Source organism: Mytilus californianus, unplaced genomic scaffold, assembly GCF_021869535.1.
Source record: "Mytilus californianus isolate M0D057914Y unplaced genomic scaffold, xbMytCali1.0.p SCAF_11, whole genome shotgun sequence".
In the NCBI taxonomy this organism is placed as follows: domain Eukaryota; kingdom Metazoa; phylum Mollusca; class Bivalvia; order Mytilida; family Mytilidae; genus Mytilus; species Mytilus californianus.
The window spans coordinates 3236714-3253478 of NW_026262593.1; the positions used below are offsets into that span (position 1 = coordinate 3236714).

At 32.7% G+C, this 16765-nt stretch overlaps 1 protein-coding gene across 1 annotated transcript; it reads left to right on the forward strand.

Moving 5' to 3' along the window:
• Positions 1–12768: 12768 nt before the first annotated feature.
• On the forward strand, positions 12769–15143 carry LOC127719384 (toll-like receptor 4). The gene has a single exon (XM_052225487.1). The coding sequence runs from the start codon at positions 12769–12771 to the stop codon at positions 14731–14733; it is 1965 nt and encodes a 654-aa protein (XP_052081447.1). The 3' UTR covers positions 14734–15143.
• Positions 15144–16765: the final 1622 nt, after the last annotated feature.

Here is a 16765-nt window from a genome sequence, read left to right on the forward strand (position 1 = left end):
CAAGAAGACATTCAAAACTCATTAGTAAAGATAAACTGACAAAGCTATGGCAGAACAAGATAGATGACTAAACAAACAAAAACAAAAAAACAAACAAGTCCACAAAACTCTACATAGAAAACTTAAGACTGAGCAATGTGAATCATGAATGACTGCAATGAGACAACTATCCACCTGGAACCGAATGATATAGATGCAAATATAGATATCATCGTGCGGCTTTCAGCAATAAGCAAAACTGATAGCGTACAGTAGGATATAAAAGGTCTGGATGACAAGATAATATGTAAAACTGATAGCGTACAGTAAGATATACAAGGTCTGGATGACAAGATAATATGTAAAACTGATAGCGTACAGTAAGATATAAAAGGTCTGGATGACAAGATAATATGTAAAACTGATAGCGTACAGTAAGATATACAAGGTCTGAATGACAAGATAATATGTAAAACTGATAGCGTACAGTAAGATATATAAGGTCTGGATGACAAGATAATATGTAAAACTTATAGCGTACAGTAAGATATACAAGGTCTGAATGACAAGATAATATTTGAAACTGATAGCATACAGTAAGATATATAAAGTGTGGATGACAAGATAATAAGTAAAACTGATAGCGTACAGTAAGATATAAAAGGTCTGGATGACAAGATAATAAGTAAAACTGATAGCGTACACTAAGATATAAAAGGTCTGGATGACAAGATAGTAAGTAAAACTGATAGCGTACAGTAATATATCAAAGGTCTGGATGACAAGATAATAAGTAAAACTGATAGCGTACAGTAAGATATAAACGGTCTGGATGACAAGATAATAAGTAAAACTGATAGCGTACAGTAAGATATAAAAGGTCTGGATGACAAGATAATAAGTAAAACTGATAGCGTACAGTAAGATATTAAAGGTCTGGATGACAAGATAATAAGTAAAACTGATAGCGTACAGTAAGATATAAAAGGTCTGGATGACAATATAATATGTAAAACTGATAGCGTACAGTAAGATATAAAAGGTCTGGATGACAAGATAATATGTAAAACTGATAGCGTACAGTAAGATATAAAAGATCTGGATGACAAGATAATATGTAAAACTGATAGCGTACACTAAGATATATAAGGTCTAGATGACAAGATAATAAGTAAAACTGATAGCGTACAGTAAGATATAAAAGGTCTGGATGACAAGATAATATGTAAAACTGATAGCGTACAGTAAGATATAAAAGGTCTGGATGACAAGATAATAAGTAAAACTGATAGCGTACAGTAAGATATAAAAGGTCTGGATGACAAGATAATAAGTAAAACTGATAGCGTACAGTAAGATATAAAAGGTCTGGATGACAAGATAATAAGTAAAACTGATAGCGTACAGTAAGATATACAAGGTCTGGATGACAAGATAATAAGTAAAACTGATAGCGTACAGTAAGATATAAAAGGTCTGGATGACAAGATAATATGTAAAACTGATAGCATACAGTAAGATATATAAGTCTGGATGACAAGATAATATGTAAAACTGATAGCGTACAGTAAGATATACAAGGTCTGAATGACAAGATAATATGTAAAACTGATAGCGTACAGTAAGATATATAAGGTCTGGATGACAAGATAATATGTAAAACTGATAGCGTACAGTAAGATATAAAAGGTCTGGATGACAAGATAGTAAGTAAAACTGATAGCGTACAGTAAGATATAGAAGGTCTGGATGGTAAGATAATATGTAAAACTGATAGCGTACAGTAAGATATATAAGGTCTGGATGACAAGATAATATGTAAAACTGATAGCGTACAGTAAGATATAAAAGGTCTGGATGACAAGATAGTAAGTAAAACTGATAGCGTACAGTAAGATATAGAAGGTCTGGATGGCAAGATAATATGTAAAACTGATAGCGTACAGTAAGATATATAAGGTCTGGATGACAAGATAATATGTAAAACAATGTAAACGAGAATTCATAAGGTTATTTTGAAGCTGCAATTTGTGACCAAAAGACAGAGTTAACACAACACTTACCTCCAAAGAAATACATTTATTACACATATAATTAACAAAATACATTCACAAGTATTACAGATTACAATTTTTCATTAAGGCTACCAAAAGTCTTTCGCTTGTGTATAGGAATTAAACTTTTGACATCATGAGAAGGTCACGTTTATTCACGTATAAATCGTTTGGTTGCAACGACATATACCAATAAAAAAACCTCCAACTACATGTATGTTAGCATAGATATATGTACCCTTTACAATATAATTTTTTGACGGAATAAAGTCAAATCAAGATCTCTTTGAATTGTTCTTTGATATTGTGCTGATTGGACGTTTCTTTTTCTTTGAAAATTTCTTCTTCTTCATTCTCAAGGGGTTATCAATATCTAAGACTGAGGGTTATGACTTATATGTCCTTTAGATGACAGGCTTAAATAGTGATTATAACCAGTTTATTATGTCTAGACTATATTCATATTGCAGAGCTCTTGTTTAATGTTGTTTAAGGATTGTACAATAGTATACCATTGGCATATTATACACGAATAATCGTGTCGTTGATGATCTAATGATGTAAACATTTGTTAGTACAAATTGGTCAACATCTACAAATAAAACACATTCAACCTCGCCATAGCTAATTCATGGATCATCGTGTCATTGATCTGGTGATGTATACATTTATTAGTACAAGCTGGTCAACATCTACTAATAAAACACATTCAATTGATATAAAAAGTAAAATAACAAAAATACCGAACTCCAAAGAAAATTTAAAACGAAAAGTCCCTAAAAAATGGCAAAATCAAAAGCTCAAACACATCACGTGTGTAATTTTAATTCTCATTGTGTAATTTTTAATTCTATTGGGGTAATTTGTTTACTTCCGTTAAGTAATTTTAAATTCTCAGTAATTTGTGTATTTTTCAACTTTTTAAATCTCAGACTTGCCTTATTTTTGTTTTACTATTGTATACCAGTCAAAACGCATCGTAAAAAATCATTCTAGACATCTCTGCATAATGAATTATGAATTTGCGTTATAATCCGAACAGTTATTTAATATATTAAAGAAGAAAACCAAACAAAAGTCTTATCTAAGCACACTGACAAAAATGATGACGTTCGGCACCATTGATATTTTTGCAGACAAAATTGCTCTTGGGTGATGCCTATAGTATTATGATTTGATTTATGAAAAAGATCGTTAACTATTAACTCACTATTAAGAAATAATTGGTTATACAACATTGTTTAAAAACTCTTCACTTACGATATACAATTTGTGCAATCTAATTCTTTTCTGTAAAGTTAAGCTTGGAACTTTGTACTGCACTTTTGATTGCTGTATATCAACCATCCTCACTTATTATTTTGTTTGTGGGGTTTAGCAGAATGTTATACCGACAGTGAATAATCATAGTATTTGCTCATTCATGAGCAATGTAACAGGAGGCACAGGTGCTTATTCATCTTGAGCATCTGTATTTATTCCCGTTTTTTTTATACTTTCGTGCTTTTATATCTTCAGTTTTCTATGTAATGTTTTGTTATTGTCGTTTGTCTTAACGTTGTTTACAGTTTTGGCCTAGACTGGCGAGTGCTGTCCCCTGACTTGGATACATGTATAGTTCTTTCCAGATTTATGACATATTTATCAGTCTAAGTTTTGGCCATGGTGATGTCATTATTTCAGTGGACTTAATATGATTTTCGATTGCCCCTTGGTATCAATTTTTTGTAATTTCCAAAATTGTTACGAGACAAATATATAAAAGATCAGAACTGATAGGCAAGGAAGATATCTAATATTCCGAAAAGACAATAAAATTACCATAAACCAACTTATTGTCACGGACACTTTATTTCGCGTTAGCCCTTCCTTGCCGAGTTCGGAGGGAATTAATTCGCAATTTTCGAATTTTCGTGATGTAATTATTTCTATTAGGGAAGACCTTAACTGTACATATTCGCGATGATTTATTTTCGAATTATTTTTTTTTCTCGCAAAATTCTTAATTAGATGGTTTACATTATATTTTTGGGATTAATTTCGTTCTTAAAATCGACTTAAAGAAGTCCGCTTCTCGATAAATGCCACTACTGCCACCTTATGTAAAGACAATTTGGATTTTGTAATAGACAATATTTAACATTATCTTTGAGCTACATGTAAAGTTGTATTGGTTTCGTCATTTGCCAAAAATCCTGAGATTGCTTTTCGACATTGCATACAGATCATGATAGTTTATTCTAATGATTTTCTGTTTTATACCTATGGATAGTTATAGACACGTGGGAAATGTGTTTTTCTGTCTCTCTTTCTCTTTTGCTCTCAACAAAAATAACATCACTACAGACACGGGCATAGCGGATGAGATTGGATATGTAAACAAAGTAAGATTGCATGGGTCAATGGAGCATCAACGTCAAAAATAGGAAAATTAACAATAGGGAACGAAAACTCGTGCCTTTTGTCTTAAATATTTGAACAAATTTAAGAGAGTAGACCTCGGGTATGAAGGACACCTCTTACAAAGGTATTGGAAGCCATTTGTGTGTTTTAACCTAGCAGTTATTGAAGCAGTGACCAAGAATTTATGCTGTTTACATTTGTCTATGAGAATGATGCAGCAGCATTTAAGAAGGTTGATTCCACCAAGCATAAGATTTAGGGATTACATTTTGTTTTATAAAGATTCACAATTAAAAGCTGAAAGATAAAAGGGTAAATATAACTATGCAATGAGGAGTTTTGGGAATGACTCTTGACATTTTTTAGATAAAATCTAGGAAGGTTTGTGAAAAATTGAACGACCATTTAATTAAATAAGAAAGCTTTTGATTGACAATATCTTTTGGATGTGAAGTGTAGAGTTGAAAAGTCGAAACTGTCATAATTAGCAGTCGATTGACATCTGCCTCAGTGTGATCAGGGGGTTGCAAATGTCGACTGAGCTTACATTCATAGTCACTACGATGTTCGTTCATACGTTTGTGAAATGACTGTTCTGACTCACTGACATATTTTTTACCACATTTGCACTGTAGAAGATACACACCATTTGTAGTCTTACAAGTAACATTGCAAAATATGGTATATTTCGTACAAGTGGAGTCACTTTCAAAAGTTTGGGTATGCAGTATTTCCTTGAAAGTCAGACATTGTCCCACAAACATTGCGCTTTACGACATACTGCTTTGTATCAAACGTATCTCAGCACTTTAAGACATATTGTTTTGTTTTGAATGGTTATATGCATTTTACGACATACTGCTTTGTATCAAACGTATCTCAGCACTTTAAGACATATTGTTTTGTTTTGAATGGTTATATGCATTTTACGACATATCGGTTTGTGTTCAACTGAACTTTGCAATAAATGATTGCTTTATGGGCCTCCGTGTCCGAGTAGTCTAAGTAGTTCATTTGCTAAATATTCCTGTCAACACTGAGGATGTATGTTCGAAACCCGCACGATAAAGATGGCCAATCTTAATTGACTAATAATATTATTTTCATTTACCCGTGTTTAAAGTAATTGCAAATGGCTGATATTTTTGTTCAAGCATATTGTTTTTCTTAAATTGTTTAACATTTCACAGCGGTATAACATGTAACTTTAATTATTCTTCCCTTAGTTTATTTTGTTTGTATTTATATTGTATCATAGATCAAATTTATTTGTTCAGTGTATGTTCACTGGTGTTAATATGTCTTTTGATTGAGTTAAGCCATTTCAATTGATATTTTATAGTGTGTCTTTCTCTGTTGTGATGTTACACTATTGTTTCAGATAAGGGTGAAGGTTTCGAACATTAAAACGTTTAAACCCGCTGCAATTGTTTGCACCTGTCCTAAGTCAGGAATCTGATGTTCAGTAGTTTTCATTTGTTGATGTGGTTCATAAGTGTTTCTCTTTTTTATATAGATTAGACCGTTGGTTTTCCCGTTTGAATGGTTTTACACTAGTAATTTTTGGGGCCCTTTATAGCTTGCTGTGCGGTGTGAGCCAAGGCTCCATGTTGAAGACCGTACTTTGACCTATATTGGTTTACTTTTATAAATTTTGACTTGGATGGAGAGTTGTCTCATTGGCGCTCATACCACATCTTCTTATATCTACTAATAATTCCAGTTTTCCTTGGTAGTTTTCTCCTATCACTCTGACTCCCTCCACCAATACAGCCGTCATGGTATAACCAATAGTGATGAAAGTGGCGTTAAACACCACCAATTAATCACATAATCATTCACATTGCTCTGTAATGGATATTTATAACTAACCTTTTTAAAATTGTCCGTTTATAAATTTTAAATTTTCAACTCCCTAATGCAAAGTTGACCGTAGATACATTTGACTATTTTCTAAGTTCTTTTTGGTCATATAGCTCTTCAACTGTTTCTGTTTTTATACATCCATGGCTTTGAAACATTCGGCTTTGAGCGTTCCCGACGAAGGTAAATCCAGAAAAGCGTTTCGGACGCATAAAATGTATAACGTGCTGTTTTCGTTTTTTATATTTTTTTTTTTTGCATTTGACCACATATTTTCATAATTTTGCTGATTCTTAGCTTATTTTTTGGAAATACTACAATTGCAAATACTTACACTATTTTGATTTGATTGAGCAGTTATTTTGATGATTTTCTTATTTTCTTTAATTGTGAGTAAATATGATAGGTATCGTGTTCCCTATTCTTAGTATTTATTTAAACAATGATCCGTTAGATATTGTGTATTCCTTTTAGTCGAAAAGTGACTGTATTATTCCATATCAGGCGGAAACCCAGTTGAAATTAAAAATTGAACTCTTTATTAGAGAAGGTAAAAAAGTTGATAAATTTGAATTGTTTACATCTGTTTCTATGGGCTTTAAAGGTTTAATGAATGTGCCTTATTTTGGATTTTATCTACTTATATAATTATGTATTTTTACTTAAATTATGGTATGGAGTTTAAAGATATTTGTAAATTTTTAAATTTTAGACAAATGTTTACAAAACAGTCGATTGTGGTAGTGCAGATACATGTGGCTCTTTTTTGTGCATAAGCATAAATTCCGCCGAAAAAAAAATTCCAAAGAAAGATAATAGATTGATCTTTTTAAAGCATTAGTTTGCATCTCTGACCCCGACGACAGTTTTTCGGGGAAAAATCTAAAAAATGGGCAATAATTTCATCTAAAAGAGAAAGTCGAGTACACCTTTTTATGTTCAGGCGTGTTTGAGTTGACTATTCTGTCTTGAAAACGTATAAATGAAAAATATTTGATACATCATCTTGCTTCAGATTCTATTATTTTTATATATTTAGGCTTTAGATTGATATAATAACATAAACAATTTACAGTACTAAAAATCAAATATATGGGTCAAGTGAAGTACCTTTCTAATGAGTCAACACAACAGAGTAGGTGTGTTCGAAAAACAAATTTTTACTAAAAGTACTTGACGACAGACTTTTCAAGTGGATCTTAAAAATGCATATCTTCAAAAAAACGTCATTTTTTGTGTGTGTTATCTAGAGTTATTAGTCTTCAACCTCTGAAATGTTTTAGTCTGCCCTTCCACGAAATATTTAATTAGAATTTTTAAAACATTTTTGAACTTTCGAAATTCCCCTTGACAACCGATCAGACAATAGTTTTAAGTTGACCAAATGCATAACAGTACTTCAAATGATGCTAAATAGCTAGTAAAATTGAGAATGGAAATGGGGAATGTGTCAAAGAGACAACAACCCGACCATAGAACAGACAACAGCAGAAGGTCACCAACAGGTCTTCAATGCAGCGAGAAATTCCCGCACCCGGAGGCGTCCTTCAGCTGGCCCCTAAACAAATATATATACTAGTTCAGTGATAATGAACGCCATACTAAACTCCAAATTGTACACAAGAAACTAAAATTAAAAATAATACAAGACTGACAAAGGCTAGAGGCTCCTGACTTGGGACAGGCGCAAAAATGCGGCGGGGTTAAACATGTTTATGAGATCTCAACCCTCCCCCTATACCTCTAGCCAATGTAGAAAAGTAAACTCATAATAATACGCACATTAAAATTCAGTTCAAGAGAAGTCCGAGTCTGATGTCAGAAGATGTAACCAAAGAAAATAAACAAAATGACAATAATACATAAATAACAACAGACTACTAGCAGTTAACTGACATGCCAGCTCCAGACTTCAATTAAACTGATTGAAAGATTATGTCTTCATCATATGAATATCAGGCACAATCCTTCCCGTTAGGGGTTTAGTATCATACCATCATAACATATATGAGAAGAACATAACCCGTGTCATGCCAACAACTGGTTTTTAAATAAATGTGTTTAGTGCCGATGCAAAGACCCTATAAGTGAATCAATATTAACGCCAAAATATGCAATCTTTAATGACCTGACAACAGTATCGTAACTATATCCCTTCTTAATAAGTCTATTTAAAGGTTTTGTTAGCTTCAGAGGTGAATACTGACATTTTTGTGCTTTATAAAGAATATTTCCATAAAAAATTGGATGTGAAATACCTGTAGAGAAAATTACCTGAAAAGTAGATACATTTGTCTTTCAAAATACAACTGGCATATATAAGGATTGTAATATGCTATGTGGATAAATTGATCGGTTTTCAAGAGCTAAAATAACAGCGCGTCATCACTACAATGGCTTCCATTTTTTACGATTATAAAAATAAGGTGGTGTAATGGGGAGATAATTTTGACGAAGTAGAATCCTGACTGATATGCAATTCAATTAATACACTCAATAAGTTAAGTCACTTAAAAAAAATAACCAAATAAATTTAAAAACAACATTTTACAATAAAGTCTTGGTGTAGCCAAGAATCAATGATATTATTTAAAGGTCTAAACAAAGCACACAAAGTTCAATCAAAATAATTTCATATTACTATCATCGATAAGAGTCACAGCTCCAGGATACTTAAGAGCAGGAAGGTCACATGCGTTGACGCAGTAATATAATACATATATGTCGAAATCACATAATGTATATAAAAAAAAAATGGCCGTAGTTTTGGTCTAAAGAAATATGAGCAATATCTTAAACAAACAGACACATACACATCCTTTATATATCTGACAGATTATTGTCTTTTTAACATCTTAAGAATGTTATTTGGGAAATTTACAATACATTTTAATTTTCGATTTCAAGGAACCTAAAATTGGCCTTATCATACCTTATATAACTTTTATATAGATTTTATTTAAAATTCTATAATGATATGTGTCTCTAACACGGATACCATGCACAGCATAATAGTTTTCATTTAGTTTACATAATAACGTCTCAGATATTATACATTTCATAGGTAAACTGACTTTAACGATGAAAGATGTTTACAACTATATAGATTTTTTTTTTTTTTAATTTTTAACTCTCTCTGTCAATCTAGTCATGCGATAAAATTAATTTAAAGTCAAACATAAAACGGTTTAGCAAAATACATAGGTAAGTAAATGATCATATCCTTTATTACATAAAACTTCGATTTAGTTCGGAAGAAATTACCTCCTCAAAGCTGTTACAAATAAGTAAGTGTTTCATTTTACTTTCAATTTATATTTACATATAATTTAATTTTGGATGTAACGCGTCTTCTGATTGGCTGAAAGTGTTTTGTCTATCAGCTCATAGACACAATTTTGTCATGTGACCGCGACGTCATCAACGTTTTTATCATTATTTACTCCTTTTTAGAATTAAATTATAAGGAATGACTTTAATATTTTTTCTGTCTATTCGAAATAACATAAAAAATGAGGTGCACACTTTTAAATAACCTGCTACACATTTTTGATGTTATTTCTTCATAGACAGAAAAAATGTTACAGTCATTCCTTAAATAATTTCATTAGCCTGCAACCAATGGATGAGTAAACTACATAAAATAAGAAATATTTAAGATTTAAAAGGTAACATACAAACATATTTGACGACCTCTTTATCATAAATGTCGTTAATACTGGTTCTGTTTTGGTACTGATTGATACATGTTTTGAGTCAAAGAGGTTTTGCTCTTATCTCTAAATGCCTAACATTTGTTTGATGAGTTACATATATGAACAAATTCTGTTTTAAATAAAATGTGTTAAAAATCCTATTTGTTTACATAAAACATCCAAGTTTCTACGCCTTTGTTGCTAATCATAAAGATACTCTTAACTATTTCTTTTGGCCCCAACATCTGACTAGCGATCTTAGGAGGTTTGGTGGCTGACCGTTTGACCCGGCGTCACATTTAAAAGGACTAGCGATTTGCAACCTTTGAAAACTTTCAAAACCGAAATCAGATCAATCTGAAGCAACTGTTAAACATTAAATTGTGATCTAAGGGCAATAACCTACTGGAGCTCCATTTGTTCGACTGGTATGTGGAATACATGTATTGTAAATTGTGCATTGTATTATAAGTATTTTATTGCTCTCGAATAGTCTATTTTTTACTGATAGATTCACTGAGTGACTTAGTGTATTCTACAGAAACTAATATAAACAAGAGGAAAGAGTTTAAAGTTAAGAACTGAGGAAAAGTATGACACATTAGAGAAAATATCGAAGTGACACCCGATCTCCCTTCCCCGGAGTATAACAAATTTATAATTGATATCAAGAATTGAGGAATTGAGATTGAATTACTCGAAAATCTTAAGTTGCCTGACATAATGTCAGCACATATCCTTTGAGATCATTTCGTCGTTTGACTGTGCACGAAGTGGCACCCGATCTCCCTTCCCGGAATATAGCAAATGTATAAGTGATATCAAGAATTGAGATTGAATTACTCGAAAATCTTAAGTTGCCTGACATAATGTCAGCACATATCCTTTGAAATCATTTCGTCGTTTGAATGTGCACGAAGTGACATCCGATCTACCTTCCCCGGAGTATAACAAATGTATAAGTGATATCAAGAATTGAGATTTAATTACTCGAAAATCTTAGGTTGCCTGACATAATGTCAGCACATATCCTTTGAAATCATTTCGTTGTTTGAATGTGTACGAAGTGACACCCGATCTCCTTTCCCCGGAGTATAACAAATGTATAAGTGATATCAAGAATTGAGATTTAATTACTCGAAAATCTTAAGTTGCCTGACATAATGTCAGCACATATCCTTTGAAATCATTTCGTTGTTTGAATTTGCACGAAGTGACACCCGATCTCCCTTCCCCGGAGTATAACAAATGTATAAGTGATATCAAGAATTGAGATTTAATTACTCGAAAATCTTAGGTTGCCTGACATAATGTCAGCACATATCCTTTGAAATCATTTCGTTGTTTGAATGTGCACGAAGTGACACCCGATCTCCCTTCCCCGGAGTATAACAAATGTTTAAGTGATATCAAGAATTGAGATTTAATTACTCGAAAATCTTAAGTTGCCTGACATAATGTCAGCACATATCCTTTGAAATCATTTCGTCCTTTGAATTTGCACAATTATATTAGTAATCTTCTGGGTTAGATCAAGTAGTACAACAAAGTATACCAAAAAATACCAAACACCAAGGTAACTTACCAAAAAATACCAAACACCAAGGTAACTTACCAAAAAATACCAAACACCAAGGTAACTTACCATAAATACCAAACACCAAGGTAACTTACCAAAAAATACCAAACACCAAGGTAACTTACCATAAATACCAAACACCAAGGTAAATTACCAAAAATACCAAACACCAAGGTAAATTACCACAAATACCAAACACCAAGGTAATTTACCACAAATACCAAACACCAAGGTAAATTACCAAAATAACCAAACACCAAGGTAAATTACCACAAATACCAAACACCAAGGTAAATTACCAAAATAACCAAACACCAAGGTAAATTCATAAAGGGGAAGTCCATAAAACCTGACAAAATCAAAAACTCAACTATATCAACCAACGGAACGAATGAAAAACAACTGTCATATTGCTGACTAAAGCTTAGAACAGGCATTTCCCGAAGAAAATTGTGGGTAAAACCTGGTAGCTTAATCTCCCATTTGTATGACAGTTGTTTATAGTTTCGTTATTTTGGCAAAATGTGGTAAGCAATCAAACCAGACTTAATAGGGACCCAGCAGCAAAAAATGTGTAAACATACATCACAGGCATACAACACAACTGTCCAAAACATTCAAACACACATGCAACTTACAAAGACGCCAACAAATCATTGTTTGATTTGAATTTTGCGTTTTGAATTTTCCTTGGAGTTCGGTATTTTTGTTATTTTACTTTTTGATACCACATACAGTATATAGTATACATTTTTTCGTTAAAATAGAAATTAATTAAAATATTAATAAAAAGGTAAACAAAATATAAACAAGATTAAGATTACACTGTCAATATTTTACAGCTGCTAAGCCCTGTGTGCAAAGCAGTTTTGGCATCCCACAAATAAATCCTTCGGTCGATAGTCTTCTCCTGGTACTCCGGTTTTATTCACCATTATAAACTGGCAAACCCGAAATAGTCAATAGTGCTGACAGTAGCGTGAAACACCAACAATCAGTCAACAACCAATCAATCAATCATATGGCTTTATATATAATGGATATTTGCACTTTACCACATACTGACATACTTTTGTGGATGATTTTTTTTTGAAATATTACGATTACAAACAATTACATTGTCATGATTTGATTGCTTTAGAACCTAACATTTTTTTAATAAATGATTTTTCATTTTCATTTGTTGCAGGAAAATATGTTTGGCATAAAGTTTCTCCTACTTAGTATTTTATTAAACAATGTTTCTTCAGACATTTCGTGTTCTACAGAGCCGAAGTGTGACTGCATTAAACTTGAAAATGGCATATTTGCAGATTGCCGTGAAAAACAGCTAAACTCGTCGCCTACGTTCAACGAAAACGTCATATCTATCAATCTTAGCATCAATAACTTAACTTATCCTCCCTCAAACAAGAATTTACCAGAGAGTTTACTTCACCTGAATGTTTCACACAATAGAATATTTAACTTATCTTTTGATGGAGAGAGAATAACATTTTGGAAAATAATAGGACTACTTACTTTAGATTTATCATCAAATGAAATATTACTTGATGAAACATTCTTCTTTTCAAATATTTTTTCTAATTTTTCGCTTTTAGAACTGCTTGACGTATCAAGAAATGTAATTCCCGTAGACGGATTTACAAATTTCGAGAAAGTGATGGCCCCATTGATTTCTCTGCGATTTCTCTCTGTAGATATTTTTGAAAAGATAACATTCGGTAGAAGATTTGAGAAATTGTCGAATCTAAAGTCATTGAAACTCGCTGGTGTGTGCAACACTTCACGGACTTTTATCATTAAGGAAGATTTTTTCTTTAATCTTCCTTTTCTTGAATATCTTGATATTTCCGCTTCAGAAGTATGGACAAATATTTTTGATAATTTCAATAGACCTTGTTACTGCTCCTTGACAAGTATTCACAGAGGAGCTATTGGCATACTGGCTGATTTGAAATATCTCGACATATCTAATAACCGATATCTTGGACTTTGCGGATTTCGTAATGTTAACCGATGCTCCACGATTACTCCATATTTTTTCAATTCCTTACCATCACTAGAAACTCTTTTACTGAATGATAACCTGTTAGGCCTAGCTGGAACACTTCAAAGCCGAAATGCATTCTTTGTTTTTGGGTCTCTGACTAATCTTCTGTATTTAGATTTGTCATCAAACAAACTCTCGTCACTTTCGAAAAACATTTTTTGGAATTTGAAGAAAATAAAACTAATAAGTTTAAAAGACAATTTGCTAACTGACCTGAATATATATTTAAAACATATGTCAGATTTGACCTTCTTAGATGTATCAGAAAACCAGATTCTTTACTTATCTAGAAACGCGAGATATGACATTAGTCATCGTGCAAGCAGGAGATTAAACATTGACCTTTCCAAAAACCCGATTTTGTGTTCTTGTGATTCACTCAAATTCCTGAAATGGTTACAAAAAAAACAACGTGTTTTTAAGGATTTGTCTAAATACCAATGTTCAAATACTACTAATTATGAGACCCTTACAGATGTCGTAATAATTCTTGACCAAAAATGCTCTACACATACCGTTTTGATCATGGTAATTTTATTTCTTATTGTTGCCTTTATTGTTTTCCTCATAATAATTATCATATACAGAAAGAGATTGAAGCTAAAATATTGGTACTATATTGCAAAACGTAATTATTTTCAGCATGCTTATATGCGCTTGGAAGATAGACAAAGATACAAATTTGATGCTTTTCTTTCTTACGCTGAAGAAGAACGTCTTTTCATTATAATGGAGGTGATAAAAAAACTCGAGGAGAATGAAAATTTACGTCTGTGCATTCATGAACGGGATTTCATTCCAGGGTGCGATATCGCAGACAATATCATAAATGCTATTCATCAGAGTCGTAAAGTAATTTTCGTTGTAACTCCTTCTTTCATGAAGTCAAAATGGTGTAGATTTGAACAACATATGGCTTATATGGAATATGCTGTGTCCAGGCAAGGTGTTGATTGTATCATTATGGTAATAAAGGAAAAAATAAGTGAAAGAGACATTCCTAGACAAATGTATGACATCATGAAGGACGAGAGCTATATAACATTTCCAGATGATGAAGCCGATCAAGCGGCTTTTTGGGAACGTTTAATCAATTCTTTACGTTAGTTTGGATATACAGGAAATGTATGTGTGTGTGTGTGTGTGTGTGTGTGTGTGGTTTATGTGTATTATAAAATATAGAGAATATACAAAGGAGGAATTATATTCCAATATTCCAATTAAAACAGGCAGTGCCATGGCCAAAAAATGAAAGCGTCAAAAGGAAAAACACAAAAAACAAAAAACATGGGAACTAGGGACTAACATGAACCACACCAAAACTCGAAGGTAACTCGGGTGCCCCAGATGGGTAAGAGTGTTATGTATATATATGTTTGTATTTTATTCGCCTTTCCATATTGTGTTTGTTTAAGTTAATGCTTTAGGTCCTGCTAGTTAATAATTAAATCAAAAATGGAATTTGATACAATAATATCTATAATTTTCGTACCTTGAATAAATCTTACTGATTTTGATTCATATTTGTTTTAAATATAGTATTTATTTAACAACGTGTCATGATGAGATAGCGGATAGTGTTTGATGTTACTTATTCAATCTACAATCTTTAAATATTTGATATCAAGTTGTATTTCATGTTCTGACTTTGCAAAGTTTTTTTCTACGTTTAGCCAGACATGTTAAAGTATTTACCTCACAAATAATATTAGCGTTGGATCGTTATAAAAAACGATACTGTACACAATAAATCAACTAAATATATGCCTACAAGGTGTAAAAAACAACACCAAAAATTAACAGAAGGGAAAAGTAAATACGGGTGTCAATAAATATATCCAAAATGAAGCCAACACATTCAGTTTAGGTGGTAGTACAGCGCGATTTTGACTACACCTTTTCACTGATGCCGTTTTCTGTTAACATTGTTTTAATTTGTTTATCCACAATCTTTCCCGAGTGATTATTTCTTCCTTAGACCAATCAGTGTTGTGGTCAATGGTGGTTATAGTTATTCGATCGAGATCTGCCTTAGTGTGGTCAGGTGATCACAAATGTCCATTGAGAGGAAGGTCTAGCTTACATGATCTTACATTCATAGTCACTACGATGGCCGTTCAAATAAAAATGAGAATGGAAACGGGGAATGTGTGAAAGAGACAACAACCCGACCAAAGATCAGAAAACAGCATAAGGCCACCAATGGGTCTTCAACACATCGAAAAAATCCAGCACCCGGAGGCAGGTTTCAGCTGGCGTTTAAACAAAAATGTGTACTAGTTCAGAGAAACGTTCGTGAAATGGCTGTTCTGACTCACCAAAAATACTGTTTACCACATTTACACTATAAAATATAGACAGCATTTGAAATCTTGCAAGTAACCTTGCAAAATATGATGTATTTCGTACCAGAGGTGTAACTTCAGTCTTTCCTTGCAAGTCAGACATCGTCTGTTCCCAGAAACATTGTAAGAGCTGACTTCCGAAGAGCCTGGTTTATAGGATAAAACAGCTTTTACCGTCAAGTCTTTAAGCCTTTTGGCCCAATGGAAAGCCAGTACGGGTGGTTCGGAAAAGATCTTTGATAGTTTAAGATATTTTTAATTTCTTTGCAATTTTCGCGGATAAGATGTGATAACTTGCCATATTATGGATGGTAATTCAGCACAAACTGGACTCTTTTGTTCCTTTTTCTCCTTATATTAAAAAAGTGCAAGCAGGCTGATGATATTAGCACGAAAGAAACCTTGATCAATGTCTTATCTTCTATAGCCCCGATTTTTTTAAGTGACCGCGAAGTTCTTGCAATCTTTTACAGTATCATTGTTGGAGATAGGCCGGACGATAAACCGAGAATTACATGGATACTCACTGAAGTTAATGGTTTTAAATATGAAGACGATAAATAAGCCAGATCCGTTAAAAAAAGGCGAATGATACCAACTAATAATTTGAAAACAAACTGACAATCCATGGCAAAACAAGATATAAAAAAACTAAAAGACAGTACACAAAAGACAACATAGATAACTAAAGACTGAGCAACACGAACCCACCAAAAACTGGGGGATATCAAGTGTTCCGGAAGGATAACCAGATCCTGCTTCACATGGTTAATCTGCGAATAAAAAAAAAGGGA